At 37.4% G+C, this 20,246-nt stretch overlaps 1 protein-coding gene and 1 pseudogene across 3 annotated transcripts in view; one reads left to right on the top strand and one right to left on the bottom strand.

Annotated features, from left to right (window-relative positions):
- Positions 1–20,246, bottom strand: part of ADAM9 (ADAM metallopeptidase domain 9) — a 101,101-nt gene that overhangs the window by 39,514 nt on the left and 41,341 nt on the right. For both annotated transcript variants that reach the window (XM_082444151.1, XM_082444152.1), the window contains 5 exons: positions 17,026–17,107; positions 16,363–16,496; positions 9,675–9,846; positions 3,060–3,152; positions 1,834–2,029 (listed from right to left, as the gene is read on the bottom strand). In XM_082444151.1, the coding sequence (XP_082300277.1) occupies positions 1,834–2,029; positions 3,060–3,152; positions 9,675–9,846; positions 16,363–16,496; positions 17,026–17,107 (677 nt within the window). The remainder of the gene's footprint in view (positions 1–1,833; positions 2,030–3,059; positions 3,153–9,674; positions 9,847–16,362; positions 16,497–17,025; positions 17,108–20,246) is intronic.
- Positions 17,117–20,246, top strand: LOC309651445 (large ribosomal subunit protein eL39 pseudogene; annotated as a pseudogene). The gene has a single exon. The product of its transcript is annotated as a large ribosomal subunit protein eL39 pseudogene (transcript).

The following is a 20,246-nucleotide window of genomic DNA, read 5'->3' as shown; positions in this document are numbered from 1 at the left end:
ATATGTGGTGAAAGGAGTTGGAAGAAAAAAGAGGTAGAGGATCAAGTAATCTAAAAATGGATGCAGAATACTTGCACAGAATAAATGTCACATGGCAATAACTCTAGCAAAGCACATGCTCACACTCACATTTATATTAGGAAAAAGTGACTAAATTAATAACAAGGCCCCCCCCAGTAATGTGGTTCCTTCGGTCGTCCTAGACTTTTTTGCAGGCCTCTACAAAGATAATATACTTGCTAAATAATAGCATTTGCTTCTCTAAAATGCCTATCTGTAAGTACTTTTTTGGTCTGCAGTAACCTGTCCATTCCTGCAAAATATATCAGAAGTTCACAGATCTCTACCACTGTATCCCATGACCTGACTAACATAAATGAAGTCCCATTTCATGCTTAGTCTTCTCTCCTCCGACCCTAACAGATCAAGGTTCCCATGACCCCCTCCTTGGGTTTGATTAATTTGCTAGAGCGGCTCACAGAACTCAGAGAAACATTTTACTCACTAGATTACTGGTGTATTATCAAAGAATATAACTCAGGAACAGCCAGATGGAAGAGATGCATAGGGCAAGGTATAGAGACAGGGGCTTGGAGGTTCCAGGCCCTGCCAAGTGTGACACTCTCCCTGCATCTCCACTTGTTCACCAAGCCAGAAGCTCTCGAAACCCTGTCCTTTTGGGTTTTCATGGAGGCTTCATTACATAGGCATGATTGATTAAATCACTGGCCACTTGTGAGTACGGCAATCTCCAGTCCCAGAGGTGAGGGAACTGAAAGTTCCAACTAATCACAGGGTTAGTTCCCTGGCAACCAGCCCCATCCTTAAGTCACTGAGGGGCTTTCCAAAAGTCACTGCATTGACATAACAAAAGACACTTTTACAGCTCTCATTACTTGGGAAATTCCAAGGGTTTTAGGAGCTCATGCCAGGAACTGGACAAAGACCAATTTTTTTTTGGTTTGTTATAAATTACAACATCACAACAGTCAACACTGCTCTACCTAAAATTGTAATTAATCCATATTAAGAGGATGGAGAATGAAAAATGAGCATGAGTAGGATGAGAGCTGGCAAGTGTTGAGAGAAGAGAAGGTAAGAAATTAAATTCTCATCCTCCACAGTGAAAAATTAACAGTTAATACCTAGAATGGAAAAATCAAAAAGTAGCATTACCAAGAAATTATCTAAAGACCTGGAGCAAGTAACAAAGTAATCGACTAGAAATCAGCAAGAAAAGGTAAAAATGGTTGCCTTAAGGGATGGGGCTATTATGTGGAGGCACACTTTACTTTTTCATAAAATCTTGTAAATGGTTTGGCTCTTTACTGTATGTATAACTTTGATAAAAATGAAATATTTAAAAAGAGACACAATAAAAAATATATTAAATACTACTAGGAAAAGAATGGATTCCATTTATATAATAGAATACTTTAATGCTCTATGATCTAAATATAGCAATACAGATGGATTGCAAAAACATTTTGAGTGAACAACTAAAATAGAAGACCCATATGTATGTCCCCATACTATTTACATGAATTTATTAAATCTAGAATACAATACTGTGCATATATATGTATACATATAATGTTAATATACACAGGATAGAGAGGTGAGAAAGTATTATAAAAACAAAAATCACCAACTGAACTTGGACACATCAAATTCATGACCATGATTGCCTACAGAGAAGGAAAGAGGGAGACATGATAGGAGAGAGGAAACGGGAGAACTTCAATTTTAGCAATAATGTTTGTTTTCCATTTTTAACAAAAACTAAAACAAAAAAATAAAATCAAAGCAATCAATATAAATAAAATATCTTACTTGAGCCAAAGATGACTTGACACTGAGCATCATAATATTGGCACATGCCATTGTAACAATAGGCTTTGTTATTCTGGCAAGGATAGCCATTCTGAATAAAAACATCTGGCTGACAGAACTGAGAAGAACCGTTGCAATATTCTGGAACATCACATTCATTGGTTTTTCCTCGGCACAAAGTACCTCCTGGAAGGAACTAGGGTAATAGGATTGAAATTGAACAGGAATATCAGGAAAATTCCCACAAATTAATCAAATTGGAAACCACAGTATTTATATCTATAAAAAGTTCTAACAAAAACAAAAGATTAAATAACCCAATAGAAAAATGAACAAAGGCCCATAATAGGCTATTCATAAAAGTCATGAAACATGGAAAATGAAAAAGCATAGCCTCATTGATAACCAAAAGAAATGCAAATTAAACTAAGATATAAAAGCACTTTACACCTATCAAACTAACCTGGATCATAACACTGGCTAGCAACCAATGTTAGTACGAGGAAACAAAAATAGTGCTTACATGATGTAATCAATAATGTACACTGTACAGTAATCAGTGTATTGATTATACTGGCAATTACAGACTGGCACATTTGTAGACGGTATATAAAATGTGTGTCAAAAATTTTCATATGCATACTCTGTCCCAACAATTCCACTTATAAGCAAATATTGGAAGCTATCTAAATGTCCATCATTAGTAGACCAGATAAAGAAATTATGGTACAGCCATACAAAGGAATACTAACTATATAACCTTGTAGAACTACCTGAATGGAAGAAAATCCATGGTATCTTACTGAAAAAAGTGCATAGTAAAAATATGTACACCCATGTTTACCCACTTTCACACAAACACACACACTCATACTCACATTTACATAGGAAAAAGTGACTAATAACAGATTATCAAACAATGGCTACCTGAAGAGGGTAAAATGATAGAGGGTCTTTCAGTGTCTACTTTCTATTGTTGAATTTTTAATGAAAAACATAGACCACTCTTAAATCAGAAAAATAAAATGTTTTTACTTAAGAAAAAAAATCTCTTTAGACCACTTGTCATAAAAGAACATGACACAAAACTGCAAACAAGTGTCATAAAACTTTTCATGTAATCAGGTAATAAAAATAGTACTCTCTTACAGATCAGAGAAAACCAATTTTGATATATGCATATTTTTCCTTTTTCTATTTTTTCCAAATAGGGAGGAATCCCCTACCCAACAGTCTTGACAACAGTCACCATATGCACATTCAGCAGATGATTTAAGTTTACAAGTACTTCCTTCACAACAAGGGTCCAATTCACATTCCTGTGAAGACAAAATGACTGTCAGTAAAGAAATAAATTATTGTCATCAATATTCATTAATAAAATTCTTATCTTAGACCTATGCTTTCTTCTAACCTGGCTATAACAGTTACTCCCTGGAAACAGTCCCTTACTACCCTTCTGGATTTATCAGTGACTCTTTAGCTATTATCTAGGTCTCAACATATTTCAAAGGACTGAAATCACAGAAAATATGTGTCTTAGTCTGCTGGGATTGCCAGAACAAGATACCATAGACTAATGACTTAAACAAAAGAAATTTATTACGTCAGCTCTGAAGGCTAGAGGCCCAAGATCAAAGTTCCAGCCAATACAGTTTCTGGCGCAGACTCTCTTCCTTGGCTTGCAGACAGCTGCCTTCTTGCTGTGTGCTCACATGGCCTTTCTTCAGAGCATGTGTTCAGAGAGAAAGCAAGCAAACTCTCCAGTGTCTCTTTTTTATGAGGACTCTAATCCTATCAGATCAAGGCCCACCCTTACGACCTCATTTAACCTTAATTACTTTCCTAGAGGTCCCTTCTCCAAATACAGACATACTTGGGGGTTAGGGCTTCAACATATGAATTTGGGGGACACAAACATTCAGTTTATAACAGTGTGTTTAATGATTACAGGAAATTAAGCATCCATAAATGCACTTCTCTTCATGCTCAGGGTCTGACTTCTCTGTTGGGTGGATTTCCACCCATGTGGACATTCTTTTTATCTTGCTTGGCTTCTCTCACCCCACTTTGGCCCACCATGGTTCCCTACCCCTGCCCCGAACCTTCCACCCAGTGACATCTACTCTCCTATGTTCCAACTAATGTCTTCAGGTATGAATTGTTTGAGAAGGGAAGGAGAAAGGAGAGGGGGAAAGAAGATAGGAGAAAGGAGGAGGAGGAGAGAAGGGGGCAGGGGAAATAAGCTTTAATTTTTGAAGAATATTTATTTTCCTATGTTGCAGAATTCTAGGCTGACGGTTTCTTCCTTTCAGAACTATAAATCTGCTGTTCTACTGTCTTCTGCTCCCAAAATCAGCTGCCATTTATACATTTGTTCCCCATTTTCTTCTGACTTCTTGCATTATTTTCTGCTTATCTCAGCACTTTGATTACAACGTGCCTACAATCATTCTTAGTAATGATTCTGATTTGGCTTTACTTAGTGTTTTAGAATTGTAACTTACCATTTTCTGTTAAATATGGGACATTTTCAGCCATTATTTCTTTGAATACTTTTCCCATCTCGTTCTCACTCTCCTCTTGGGATTTCACTTATAATTACATTAGGCTCTTTGATATTGCCTACATGTCCCTGATGCTCTGTTCATTTTTCTTTAATCTTTCTTCTTTTTTCTTTAGATTGGATTATTTCTTTTGTTCTACTTCCATGTTCATTGACTCTTTTTCTGCCATCTTAGTCTGCTATTAATTCTGCCCAGGGAATCTTTCATTTATTAGACTTTTTAGTTCTATAATTTCCATTTGGTTCTTTACTATACATTTCTCTGCTGAGCTTCTTCATATGTTTACTCATGAAGACCATATTTTTCTTTAATTCTCTGATGCTAAACAGTGGACTATAATTCATGGCAGCGTTATTCACAATAGCAAAATGCATAATAGCAAAACAACCTAGATATCCTTGAATGGGTGAATGGTTAAACAAACTTCAGATAGGCCCTTTGAGCTGGTGGAAATACCAGCCTAAACATTATTCCAAATCGCTGAAGTAATATCCATACAATGGACTGTTACTCACTAATAAAAAATAAAAAAATATTAACACATGCAACAACCTAGACTGACCTCAAAGGCATTACGCTTAGTGAAAAAAAGTCAGTCTCAAAAGGTTATATGTTGTACGATTCCATTTATTATTATTATTTTTAAAGATTTATTTATTTATTTTTGGCTGTGTCGGGTCTTAGTTGCGGCACGTGGGATCTTCATTGAGGCATGCGGGATCTTTTGTTGCAGAGTGCAAGCTCTTCATTGCAGCTCTTGAGCTTCTCTCTAGTTGTGGCGTGCGGGTTTTCTCTTCTCTAGTTGTGGCGTGCGGGTTTTCTCTTCTCTAGTTGTGGCTCCAGCCACGTGGGCTCTGAGTTTGCAGCACACAGGCTCTCTAGTTGAGGCGCATGAGCTCATTGTTTGTGGCGCCGGACTTAGTTGCCCCAAGGCATGTGGGATCTTAGTTCCCCGACCAGGGATCGATCCTGCGTCTCCTGCATTGTAAGGCGGATTCTTTACCACTGGACCACCAGGGAAGTCCCTCCATTTATTATTTCTTTTAAGTCTTTATTGAATTTGTTACAACATTGCTTCTGTTTTATGCTTTGGTTTTTTGGCCCGAGGCATGTGGAATCTTAACTCCCTGACCAGGGATTGAACCCACACCCCCTTCATTGGAAGGCAAAGTCCTAACCACTGGACCACCAGGGAAGTCCCTCTATTTATTATTGAAATGGCAAACATTATTGAACTGGCAAAACCACAGATGGAAGCCAGGGGCAGGGATAAGGGCTGGAGTCAGGGTGGGTGTGATTACGACAAGGTAGCAGGAGGGTGTTCTTTTGTGGTGATGGAACAGTTCTGTATTTTAATTGAGGTGGTGGTTACATAAATCTATATATGGGATAAAACTGCATAAAAGTTCACACACACACACACGAATGCAGGTTAAAATGGTAAAAGCTGAATAAAGTATGTAATCTAGTTAACATACCAACGTCAGTGTCCTGGTTTTTATACTGCACTATCACTATATAATTTGTCACCCTTTGGGGGAAACTGGGGGGAAAATACATAGGACTCTTTGGACTGTTTTTGCAACAGTCTGTCAGTTTATAATTATTTCATAATAAAAATCTGAAAATTTGAAAAATGATCTATACCTTGCACCGTACAAAAAATTAAGTCAAAATGGATCATAAACCTAAATGTAAAACCTAAAACGATGGACTTCCCTGGTGGCACAGTGGTTAAGAATCCACCTGCCAATGCAGGGGACACGGGTTTGAGCCCTGGTCTAGGAAGATCCCACATGCCGTGGAGCAACTAAGCCCGTGCACCACAACTACTGAGCCTGTGCTCTAGAGCCCGTGAGCCACAACTACTGAGCCCACGTGCCACAACTAGCGAAGCCCACGTGCCTGGAGCCTGTGCTCCGCAACAAGAGAAGACACCACAATGAGAAGACTGCGCACCGCAACAAGGAGTAGCCCCCCCTCACCACAACTAGAGAAAGCCTGTGTGCAGCAACAAAGACCTAATGCAACCAAAAATAAATAAATAAAATATAAATAAATTTATTTTTTAAAAAAACCTAAAATGATAAAGCTTCTAGGAAAAAACATTTGCAATCTTGGACTAGGCAAAGATTTCTTAGATGTAACACCAAAAGCACAAAAACATATGTTTCACATATGCAAACAGGTATCAAAACCTAACTTGTATGCATTAAACGGGTGCAGTTCATCGTTGACAAGTGTTTATAATTGCCTGTTTCTTACCCTTTGCTTTGTCTTGACCAAACTTTAGTGAGCCTTCTCTCTTTCCTATAGGCCCTTGAACTCTGCTTGCCTCCACAAAAAAAAAAAGGGTACAAGTATCCCCACCCCTTCCCAGCTTCTCCTGGCAATCAGCTGACCAAAAGACAACTTCCTATCAGACCTCACTGGCTATTCTCCCCTGCTTATCCAGCTTCCCCATAAAAGATTCTGCTTATCTCTGTTTGCTCCCACATTTACCCTATAAAAGAAAAACCTTTTTGTTTGATTTTGAGACGCTTCCAGATGTCTGAGATCAGCGTGTTCTCCCTACTACAATAGTCTTTCTTCTGGATAAAGCCTTTTCTTATCTAAGTCTGAATTTGGGGTGGTTTTTTTTGACATTGTATTCAATTATACTTCAATACAGCTGTTAATTTTTTTTCACAGCTACTGTGCAAGACAGACAGATGGCTTCATAAAAGAAAAGAGAATCCGGAAATAGACTATGTATACAGGAATTTTATTTATGGTGAAAGTACCATTTTAAATGGTTTTGCAACAACTGACAATTAATGGGTAAAAGTTAATTCTCTAGCTCACTCCACATGACCCCCCCCCCACCAATTACAGAGCTAATACAAAAAACTGTAATTACAAAAATGCTAGAAAAAATTATAGAGAGGCTATATGATGATAATCTTGAAACAGGAGTAAAACTTGTACCTTGCTCAGTTACAAAACTATGGGGGACACTAAATGCCATGACATACTGTTGGTAAAAGTGCAAACTGACACAGCCTTTTTGTAGGAAATTTGGTAGTCGCTAATAAAATTAAAAACACACATACTTTGCAATTCAATAATTCTACCTTTAGGTAATTATCTTAGAGAAATACTTGTATATATATGTATGCACACACACACACATACATGGAGCATATACAAGGATATACTGTTTGCAACAGAAAAATACACTACAGTGAGTAAATGTCCTTTAACGAGAGTATGGTGAAATAAATCACAGTATATCCTTATACTGAAATACTAATCAGCAGATTAAAGGATTATGTGTAAATAACATAATGACACGGAAAAAATCTCCAGGATATATTAATAGAAAAAAAAACTCTGCATGCAATGTATTAAGTCGGATTTCATTTATGTAAAAAAATAAAATCCTAAAACAAACCCAACTATGCTACAAATGTACATACTGTATATAGGTATATAAATGCATAGAATAAAATCTATAAAGAAACACACTAAACTTATAAGAATGATTACCACTGCAGAAGGAAGTGAAAAAATGTATGGGAGAAATAAAGGGGAATTTTGCTTGTGCTTGCTATTTGAAACTTTTATACCAAGAACAACACCTGTGATATTTGAGGGGGAAGTGGTACTTTTTTCAAGAGTAATTTGTAGTGCAAAAGCTCGAGAAGCGGGGCTTCCCTGGTGGCGCAGTGGTTGAGAGTCTGCCTGCCAATGCAGGGGATACGGGTTCGAGCCCTGGTCTGGGAAGATCCCACGTGCCGCGGAGCAGCTGGGCCCGTGAGCCACAACTACTGAGCCTGCGCGTCTGGAGCCTGTGCTCCGCAACAAGAGAGGCCACGATAGTGAGAGGCCCGCGCACCGTGATGAAGAGTGGCCCCTGCTTGCCACAACTAGAGAAAGCCCTCAAACAGAAACAAAGACCCAACACAGCCATAAATAAATAAACAAATACTTTAAAAAAAAAAAAGCTCGAGAAGCAAATATAGACTATTTCAATTAGCTCGATAATGAAGTAAACAGTCAGGAGAAATCAAAACATATATAATATTTTAGGAGAATGCCTGGAAAGAAGAGCTTGGTCATCCTAACAGTATAACATTAATTTAGAGATTAAACATAACCTCATTAGGCTTTATTTTCCTCATATGAAAATGAGAATATAAAGAAATATCAATCTCCTAGAGTTATTGTGAGGATCATACCATGGAAAACATTTAGCAGAGGCTGCTGACATGCAGCAATAGTGCAATGAAGGCCCATGACAATTTCATCATAAAATACATACTGCCTGGGAATTCCCTGGTGGTCCAGTGGGTAGGACTCTGTGCTCTCACTGCCGAGGGCCCAGGTTCGACCCTTGGTTGGGAAACTAAGATCTCACAAGCCAAGCGGCACACCCCTCCCCCCAGAAAACAAAAACAAAAACAAAAACAAAAAAACATACTGTCTTTCTAGAATGTAAAGCCTTCTGGCATAAGCCAGGGATGTGTGGTCAGGTAAGGGAGAAGAAGCAGCACTTGTGGAAAAGATTGAGAATATAGTAAAGTTTAAATACAATTGAACCAATTTCTTTAAAATTTAAATTTAATTTTTTTTAATTTTTGAAATTTAATTAAAATTTTTTTTCCTCCTAAGCCTTGTCTAGGAAGTCTTAAGTAGGCCATTTTGAGAGGAGAATGGCTGAGATATAGAAGAATAATAATAAAGATGGGCACAGACTTATGGCAGTAAGTGTGAGTAACAGGTGTGAGAAAGCCAGAGAGCGGTAGGTGAACTGAAGCTTACTAAAGGGAGGATGTTAATTTGAGTAGCAAGAACTTTGTTAACGAAGAACTTGGACAATGGGCCAGCTTCAATTTACTATTAAAATGAGGTCAACTGAATAAATGTTTCTGCAATGGCAGTGCCAGAATAGTAAAAGCTTATAAGTAAAGAGCCAAGAGAAAAACGGATTTGTTCTTTAAAATAAATAAATGACTCAGTAACCATAACAGAAATGGTAGACGGTAGCAAAAAAACAGAAGAATAAACATGGTGCTTTCCTGGACACCAAAACAGATGACACCATTGGTTATGTTCTAGGAATGAGGGAATGATCAACCCCAGGAACATATCCCCACAAGCAAAATACCAATCCTCATTTTGCCACTAAATTTTACTTTAGCTCCTATGCTAGAGTTGCCCAAACTGAGCTATTTTATTTTTTTGCAAATCCCAAGGTAACCTCGCAAAGCAAACATCACACATTAAACTGACCTTTGGAGTACCACAGTCACACTCTTCCCCAGGGTCCACCAATTTATTACCACAGAAAGGAGCACTGTAAGCTTCGTCAGGCTTTGGAATATTAAGAAGGCAGTTTCCACCTTTATTTAAAGTTAACTTCTCAAAGTCTTCTGCACTGCAAGTGCTGAAGTTTCTGGAACCTCTGTAATAAACATGAAGAAAAAGATCTTAAGTCATAGCAATTACTCACTTTGAAAATCTTAAGTCATGTCTTCAACCATCAAGAAGTGAACATTTAAAGTGACAGAGGAAGTTCCCTGGCTGTCCAGTGGTTAAGACTCCGCGCTTTCCCTACCAAGGGTCCAGGTTCAGTCTCCGGTCGGGGAACAAAGATCCTGCAAGCCGCGAGACATGGTGAAAAAAATAAAAAATAAAATGGCAGAAGATACAGAAAATATTCACAGAATCATAAATCTCAGCATCAGAAGAGACCTCAAAAATTATCTAGTCCTCTCTAGAATTAAGTTTTATTTGTCTTCCATAGTAAAGGTTCTTCAAATATGTGAAGCGAGCTCTGTTTCCCCAACCTCTTTTCACTCTGCTGAATGACATTCCTGCGCTCCCTTCACTAACGCTTACTAGGAGCTATGTGACAATAATGTGAATCCAGCGACGATGCACGCACGATAGCTACCGAGAAGCAGCATGCACAGGGCAGAATTTCAGCTACAGTTTGAGGTTTAAATGCCTCTGATGGTAATTTCTAAGAACTGTAGTTAATACTCTGAAGGCTAGATAGGCTTCTAGAAACGGTCCAACTTGAACTGTCTATGTGCTATTTATACGAACACAATTTTGATGTGTTTCTATGTGTTGCTGGGTTGTGTTTAGTTATTGTTTTACTCAATAACGATATTTTTAGATAGTCCCACTGGCTATGTTCACTTTTGAAGACTAGCGGGAGACACACTCAACTATAAAACAAGAACCTTTGAGAAATCCAAGTCACATTAAAATTTTATTGGGGGCATTTGGTGCCCTGAAAGAATCTCTTTTTTATCAGTTTGAGCAAGGGTACCAAAAGTAGCAGTGGGAATGAGAACCGTGTTATGTTACAGTGATTGAGAAAGCATTCCTATTGATTCCGTGTCTTCTGTACATCCAAGGAATCTAAGAAACAGATCCTTTCTGGGAGACTTTGTTCCCTGGGTAAACTCTTCTTTGCTAACCGGCCCAGAGTCTCCCAGGAAGTAGACAGTCCTGGCTCCGGGCTCCTGGCTCTTCGGACTGGAAAGCAGTCACACAGAAAGTAAAGACCTAGCACAAGATTTCCGACAATGACCAAAACACTCGTTTTCCACATTCTTCTTTTTCTTGCTACTCTCTGCTTAGGAATATTGTAAGGAGGAGTCCTTTTGTACAACACTGTTCCTTCAACAAATCTTTGTGGCACATCTATCATGTACAAGGCACTCTTCTTCGTGCAAGGGAGAAAACGGTAAACAAGGCAGACAAAAATCCCCGCCCCTGTGAAGGCAACATTCTACTGAGTGAAACAGACTATAAACATAATGAAGAAATAAATTCAATAGTAAATTAGAAGACAAGTGACGTTGGGGAAAAAGATGAGGAGGTGAAGAAGACGACCTCTGCAGGGGGAGGAGCAACTACAGTTTTTCAAAGAGCTGTCAGGACAGGCACTTCAAATACTGAGACAACTGAATCAAAACTGGATTTCTAGGGGAAGATCATTACCGGGAGAACAAACAGTAAGTGCAAAAGCCCGAAGGGAGAAGACTGCCTGTTCAAGGAACAGATAAGGAAGCCAGCACGGCTGGAGTGGAGTGAGACAGTGCGGGATACAGACAGCAAGGTGGGAAGAGGCCACTGCAAGAATCTGACTTTTTACGATGAGTGAAATAAGGAGGGGGGAATGACACAATGGAAAGTGTGAAGCAGGAATGATGTGATCTGATTTATGTTTTAATAAGATCACCATGTTTGCTATGTTAAGCAGGAAGAAGTCCACTCAACAGATGATGACGGACAAACGTGGCAGTGGTGAAAGCAGTAAGAAGCGTTTGGATCATTTATGTGGTTTAGAGAAATAGACATTAAGGCAAAGAATGTGAGAAAAGAGAAGTCAAGGGTGACTGAGATTTTTGTCCTGAGCTACTAGAAGGAAGGTGCTATCATTAATTATCACGGGAAGATGGGGGCAGAGCAGGTTTTAGGAAAGACAACAAGAGTTTGAGTCTAAGGACCTCAAGTAGAAATGTCAAACTAGAGCATGTGATAATTATCTGATAAACAAGGAGACTTCAATTTAAACGATCGTTTTTTTATTTCCTATTATTGTTCTTTATATGGCTAGTACAGTGCCTATCACACAGTACATATTCAATAATGTTTTCTGTAAGAATATATTAATCAGCTAATAGTCACGGGAGTTGTACAGACATATGTGTATATTTCCTACACTTGAGCTCCTAATTTTAATCTACAAAGTTCACCACTTCTGAACAGATTATTTTTGAAATAAGCTTGTTATACAGTCCTTGAAACACATTTTCTCATAGAAACAATGTTTTATATGTGTGATCCTAAAGCAATCTACAAAAAAAAAAAAAAAATCTGTTTCACCCACAATGAAGTTGACTATAGTACTGAAAAGGATAACAAAATCATAACCACTTCTTATGCTGTTTAGTATGTGGAGGTAATAACAAACATCCCCAAGTTGGCCTTCACTAACACTGTGGATAATAAAATGAAGATATTCTCTCCCTAGTCATCCTTGGATGTCACCTACAGTAATAAGAAGGATGATCTTTCTCCTGATACTTGGCTTGAATAATAGCAACTAAAGTACCCCTACTCTCTATCACTTCTGGGTACTAAGATATGAATCTAAAGCATCTCCGAATCTCTTTTGTCACATCTAGGTGAGTTTTATAAAACTGATTCAGAAGGACATAGATGGGACTAACAGTGATGGAAATGGTCTACCAGGATATGACCCAAAAAAACCAACTATCATTTAAAACATTCTCTCTATGACTAATCTGGAAATAAGCAGAACACGTTTCCACCACGACCATCCTAATCCCCACAGCCTAGGAATAGGAAGTCCTAAGAAAGAACTCTAAGTGATGACACTTAATTAGATTTTTTTTTTTTTTTAAAAAAGAGCACTTTTTTAAAAGCCTCCGATTATGGAGGCTTTCTGATGTACGTGGCATTGAGGGGCAGAATTAAGAAAGCCATTTCTCTAGAAAGGTACCTCCCAAGAAAACCACCCCTCACACGTCCAGGAATCCAAGAGCCGTGTGTGAGGGGAACACTACCAGGTCCCTCAAATATCTTAAATAATGATAAAAATTATGTTACAGAGTTAGATTACCCACTTTTTAAACAGAACTGGATCCAACTGATTACCTGGAAAAACTCTAGCATCTATATCACGTGCATCTAAAAAAAAAAGCCTAACTTGTAACAGTCAACTAATGTTCATGAAATAGCATATGAAGTAGAAGGTGGGAAATCTGTCCTCAAAAAGAAGATTTAATACGCCAAGGATAACATAATCCTACTTCTCAAATTATTTCTTACCAAAAATTGTTCAAATACAATGTCCAATACTTTATCAAAACATAACACGAAGACACAAGATACTGTGAGAACAACTATAAAAAAATTAAAAGACACTATAAGGGAAAAAAAAAACAGATATAGTCCCATAAAGTCTCCAGATACTAGAATTATCAAACAATAACCCAAAAAGAGAAAATCTCTGCTTGCTATGGTCAGAGAGAAAAATGAGAAGCTTGAAAATTTTAGCAGGGAACTAAAATCCACAGTTGTAATACAGCAGATTTGATGTGTTTTTCTAAAACACATTCTTTACACATTTAAAATACCCTGAAATTGAGATTCCTCTTAAAATTTGTATTAACTTGATAGGCACCATTTTTTTCATTCTAAGTGGTATGTTAATAATGGTATCTTATAATCAGTGTCACCTACATTTGCATAAATACAGTGTATTAGTGATCATATTAAACATAAGTAGATTAAATGATTCAATTAAGAGACAAATATTGCCAGGCTGGATTAAAAAAATAAAACCTAAATATAGGTTGTTTAGAAGCATATATCTAAAACACAAGAATAAAGAAAAGTTCAAAGTAAAGGAATAGAAAACATATACTGTCAACATTACCAAAAAAAAAAGAAAAACAAAAAACAAATCTGGGACAGCTAAATTAATATCAGACAAAACTGACCACTCAAGCTAATGCAATAAAAAAGGAAATGAAAGACATACAAATTGGGAAGAAAGAAACAAAACTGTCTTTGTTTGCAGATCTCTGCCTGCTGTTGGACTGCTGCAGCTTGTGCCCAGACCCATGCTGAGTGCCCACACCAGCCCCTCTTGTCCCAGCACTGCTCCCCCCCTGCCCAGGGAGAGGGTGCTGGTGCTGGGAAAGGGGACAGCACACACTTAAAGGGAACAGAGCGGGCTCAGACCCGATCCTCAGCGCTTGTGCTCCAGCAACTGGGGACCAAACCCCATGCCCGATATGGCAGTGTTGGCCACTAAGCAGAGGGGAAGTCCCATCACAAACCCAGCTCCAGCTCCAGCCCCTCCATCCCCAGTCCCAACCCCTGCTAAGGTGATAGCTTCCAACACACGTCGAGGAAAGACATGACTTGTGTTCATGTCAAATCCAGCTCTCCCACGAAAATACAAATAACACAATTTTAAAAATGGGCCATACACCACATTAACAAATTGAAGAATAAAAACCATATGATCATCTCTATAGATGCAGAAAAAGCTTTTGATAAAATTCAATATCTGTTTAGGACAAAAACTCTTCAGAAAGTAGGCAGAGAGGGAACATACCTCAACATAATAAAGGTCATATAGGACAAATCCACAGCTAACATCATTCTCAATGGTGAAAAGCTGAAAGCATTTCCTCTAAGATCAGGAATAAGACAAGTATGCCCACTCTCGCAACTTTTATTCAACATAGCTTTGGAAGTCCTAGCCACAGCAGTCAGAGAAGAAAAAAAAATAAAAGGAATTCAAACTGAAAGCGAAGAAGTAAAACTGTCACTGTTTGAAGATGACATGATGCTATACACAGAAAATCCTAAAGACCCTACCGGAAAACTACTAGAGCTCATCAATGAATTCAGTAAAGTTGCAGGATATAAAATTAATGCACAGAAACCTACTGCATTTCTATACACTAACAACAAAATATCAGAAAGTGAAATTAAGGAAACAATCCCATTTACCATCACATCAAAGAATAAAATACCTAGGAATAAACCAACTTAAGGAGGCAAAAGACCTGTACTCCAAAAACTGTAAGACACTGATGAAAGAAATTGAAGTTGACACAAACAGATAGAAAGATATACCATGTTCTTGGATTGGAAGAATCAATATTGTTAAAATGACCATACTATTCAAGGCAATCTACAGATTCAATGCAATCCCTATCAAATTACCAATGGCATATTTCACAGAACTAGGACAAAAAATTTTAAAACTTGTATGGAAACACAAAGACTCTGAATAGCCAAAACAATCTTGAGAAAGAAGAATGGAGCTGAAGGAATCTCACTTCCTAACTTCAGACTATATTACAAAGCTACAGTCATCAAAACAGTATGGTACTGACACAAAAACAGAAATATAGATCAATGGAACAGGATAGAAAGCCACAGAAATAAGCCCATGCACTTATGGTCAATTAATCTATGACAAAGGAGGCAAGGATATACAATGGAGAAAAGACAGTCTCTTCAATAAGTGGTGCTGGGAAAACTGGACAGGTACATGTAAAAGTATGAAATTAGAACACTCCCTAACACCATACACGAAAATAAACTCTAAATGGATTAAAGACTTAAATGTAAGGCCAGACACTATAAAACTCTTAGAGGAAAACATCGGCAGAACACTTGTTGACAAAAATTGCAGCAATATTTTTTGGATCCCTCTCCAAAAAATGAGTAACAGAAATAAAAACAAAAAATAAACAAATGGGACCTAATTAAACTTAAAAGTTTTTGCACAGCAAAAGAAACCATAAACAAAATGAAAAGACAACCTACGGACTGGGAGAAAATATTTGCAAACAATGCAACCAACAAGGGATTAATTTCCAAAATATACAAACAGCTCATACTGCTTAACATCAAAAAAACAAACATCCCAATCAAAAAAATGGGCAGAAGATTTAAATAGACATTTCTCCAAAGAAGACATACAGATCACCAACAGGCACATAAAAAGATGCTTAATATCGCTATTATTAGAGAAATGCAAATCAAAACTCAATGAGTTATCACCTCACACCAGTCAGAATGGCAATCACTAAAAAGTCTACAAATAATAAATGCTGGAGAGGGTGTGGAGAAAAAGGAATCCTCCTATACTGTTGGTGGGAACGTAAACTGATGCAGTCACTATGGAAAACAGTGTGAAGGTTCCTTAAAAAACTAAAAATATAGCTACCATATGATCCTGCAATCCCATTCCTGGGCATTCACCTGGGGAAAACTCTAATTCAAAAAGATACACATTACTCCAATCCAAACAATTCATTGTTTATTTTTAGCATTAAACAAATGTTCAATAAATAGTTTTAAAAAAGAAAAAGGAAAAAGAATAAAAAGAAAGAATTCAGTTACTCACGATGCTCCTGAATTCATGATGCAGCTCTTTGCTCCACAATAACAATCTCTCCCATCATCATGATTCATTCCAAGGTTATGACCCAACTCATGAGCAACAATGGATGCAAATGTCTCCACCGTGATTTGCCCAAACTGCCCAAACACAGGAAGGTATTCATTAGGTTTCTGAACAAAAAGGATATGCTTTTTGTTTCTCAGATTACTTTTTCACAAAAGGAAATTCATCACTACAATATTGATAGCCTACGTGATAAAGCAAGCGTCCAACATCAGTGTGTAGACATTGCAGTCTAGTAGGAAACTGGTGTGACTTAACATACTGATGATAGAGATAGACTCTTTAAGCAACAGATTAATTCCTTTAGCATCAACAGATTATTCATGGTGGTTGATGGGAATACAAGTTCATTGTTCTGACTTAATTTTCTCAAATGGAGCCTCTGTTTCCTCATCCATAAAAAGTGAGGTGCTAATAAACACACAATAAATATTAGAAAACTTAATCCAGTCTCCAGGGAAAGAACACATCTGCCACTTCTACCATGTCCCTCATAATAGCCAAAATATTGCTGTAAGGACTAGGAGAGGAAGTATAGAGTCACTGAATGCTGGACATTTCCTAATGCAGATTCCAAAGATGAACATCAAGAACAAAACGTACCACGTTAATCCCGCCCGCGTGGCTCCTTGAACACACTGTTCCCACAAATGCCATTCCCGCGGTCCCACCAAAACCTTTCTTCCTAGATGAAGAGAACAGGTAAAAGTTATAAAATGTACTTGGGGAGGAAAAGGTACACATTGCTCCTATTTCTCTGGGTAATCTTAAACTGATTGGTAGACCCTACGAAAACTGGGAGAAAAATGGCAAAGGTAAATAACATTTTAAAAATGACAATTCAATTAAAGACATCTCTTTTTTATTATCAGAGTGGAGATTAATTTTACAAATTCATTTTTCAGACAAATGAAGATACATTTTTGATATCAAACCAAGTTGTTTTGTACCTTCTAGATGAAAAACCTTCCTAAAATGCAGTATATTTATTTATTCAAAAACTCTATTGAGATCAGGTAACAAAATGACATATTCACACAGGAGGCTGCAGGCAGGGAGCACAGGGAACAGAAGAGTCACGATGGTCTCCGTGTGTCTGCTCAATCGTCGTGGACACACCCGTGTCTAAGGACCTGGTCCCTCTGCCTGGAACTCTCCTCCCCAATATACAGCCCTAACTCACTCCCTCACCTGCTTCAGGTCTTTACACAAAGGTCATCTTCTCATTGAGGCCTTCCCTCGCCAAGTTACCTAAAATTTCAACCTCACTCCCCCCAATACTTCTATCTCTACCCTCCCTGCTTTATTTTTCCTCCTTACTACTTATCATTATTTAGCATATTATATACACTTATTTACCTCACTTATGAGATAAATCTCCTCCACCACAATATGAACTCCATGAGAGCAAGAATTTTTGTCTGTTTTGTTCACTGCTATACCCCAGAGCCTAGGAATACATCTAATAAATATCTTTTAAATGAATGGATAAACCCTTCTCTCGGGCATCTGAACAGCCGGGACAAGACGCCTAGAGATACTGACATAAGGGGATTGCCAAGAAAACATTTTTAGCGAGATCACCCTGTAGTGAACCCCACAGTCCCCAAGCCCCACTTATGTCCTCAATGCTTCCAAAAGGCATTTTAGTACCCATTCCTAACCACAAACAACCAGGGATTATCAGACATCTGGGAAACGCCTCTAACATGGCAGATGGAGAACAAACAGAGGAGACAGCTTGGTAGGTGTGGGTGGGCAAAGCACAGGGAATGTGCCTGGTGCCTGTCCCTTTTGTGAACGAGAAGGCGTGCTCACCGCCAGGGTATGAGGACACTCCCAGGTGCAATTTTACTAAAAATTAATAAAAATGTCAGGATCAAGTTTTTGTGGTTATGGGGCCATAAAAATCCATTTAGGCATTCTCAGTGCCTTGCTTTAAATTAACTGGTATGACTAAATAAATAAGTAAATAAATAAATAAAATCAAGGGAAATTTCTCCTCAGAAAAACTTTTGAGTTTTAGGTACCATCAACATCAAGGGAGGCAAAAATTATTACATGAAACATTTTTTGGCAAAATGTCAGCCCACCAACCAGAAGATTTTTAAGAAGAAAGAATTTTTTTAGTATTTTTAAGTGAGGGTTTTGTATTAACTTTTGGAATATATTTGTATTAAGTGATTACATAAGCTTAAGTTTTATTATGGTTCCATGAAAATACTATGTAGAAAGAAGAAAATTTTTAAAAATATATCAGAAATATCTCAAAGAGAGTTTAAAAAAATTATTATATCCATGAAATAAGAATTTGACCAGCTCTCTTCTCTTCTCTTCTCCACCACCCTATGTACGGTTAAATTTGCTCCTCACCATGTTTTCTCACAAGACTTTCAGGATCAAGTGATTCCTGGCCAAGAAACAAAAGCAGGGAATCGTTCCATTCCCCAGTGGATTCAAATGAAAACTGGTAATAAAATCAGGTACAACTCCAAGAGAAGACACTGGAGAAGAACCAAGCTAGGTCTGTAAGGAGCCTCGCATATGAGGTGGCACACATTTTTGCTGGGTCAAGGACACTTGCATCTTACCAAATCACTCTGAGAACATCACTACTACCCAAACAGCTGGATGGGTTTTATTAGGAAAGTGATTTTTCTTTTTGTGTCAGTGTTTCTGCACTAATGCTTTGGCTCAGTAGTAAATATGTGGAACCTTTTGTTGGGAAAAAAAAAAAAAAGAATTTGACCATATAAAAATTTTAAGGGGGACAAAAAAGAGCTAAATATTAAACATTAAAAATAAGATAGCTGAAATGAAAAACTCAATAAAAACCTTAGAAGGTAAATTTAAAGAAATATCCAGAAAGCAGAACAAAAAGACAAAGAGAAGGAGACAAAAGATAATAAAATTAGAGGACAAGCACAAGAAACTCAATAGCTGAGTAAAAGGAATCCCAGAAGGAATGAAGAATAAAAATAAAGAGGATGAAATCATCTACAAAATAATTTGAGAAAAATTCCTAGAACTGCAGTTTCAAGATTGAAGTTACCCACTAAGAACACAACACGATGAGTGATAAAAGACCTACACCAAAGCATAGCATCAGGAAAATTTAGAAGCCTGGGAACCAAGAGAAGATCCTACAAGTTACGAAAGAAGAAAGAAAAAAAAAAAAAAAAAAAGGCCACATACAAAAGATCAGGAATCAGAATGAATTAAAGCTTCTCAATAGTAATTCTGGAAGTCAAAAGACAATGGCCATGCCTTCAAAATTCTGAAGGAAAAAATTTCATGCCTAGAATTTTATACTCAGCAAAATAACCTGAAATTTACAAAACAAACTAGAAAGCACACCTCTGAAAAACTGAGTTACTTAAGCCCTAGGATAATCAGAGTTCAAATTGAGATTAATTTTTTATTAATTGAAGTACAGTTGATTTACAATGTTTTGTTACTTTCTGGTGTACAGGAGATAATTTTTAAGTTCTGTTTCGAGACCGTGAAACACATTTTCCAACATGCAAGAGGTCAAAATTTTTTCTTTCAATATATCCTTACACAAGAAGAAACTAGAAAATATGCCATACCAAAATGAGGAAGTAACCCAAGAAAGAGGAAGAAGGACATGGGAGAAAGTTTACAGAGGCTCCAACACAAAAGAGAGGTCTTATTATCATACTGTCACTTGTCCTATAGTAGCAAAAATTTCCCTCATTTAAATGAATGCTCAAAAACCTTAAGAGAATATGATTCTAATAAAAGCAAAAAAGCAAAAATTATTATTCTGACCATGCCATTAATAGTATCTTTAAAAGAAAATC

This window comes from Balaenoptera physalus (assembly GCF_965194825.1).
Source record: "Balaenoptera physalus genome assembly, chromosome: 21".
Taxonomy (NCBI): domain Eukaryota; kingdom Metazoa; phylum Chordata; class Mammalia; order Artiodactyla; family Balaenopteridae; genus Balaenoptera; species Balaenoptera physalus.
The sequence above is the reverse complement of the archived record's forward strand: the minus strand, read 5'-3'. Positions and strand labels throughout refer to the sequence as shown.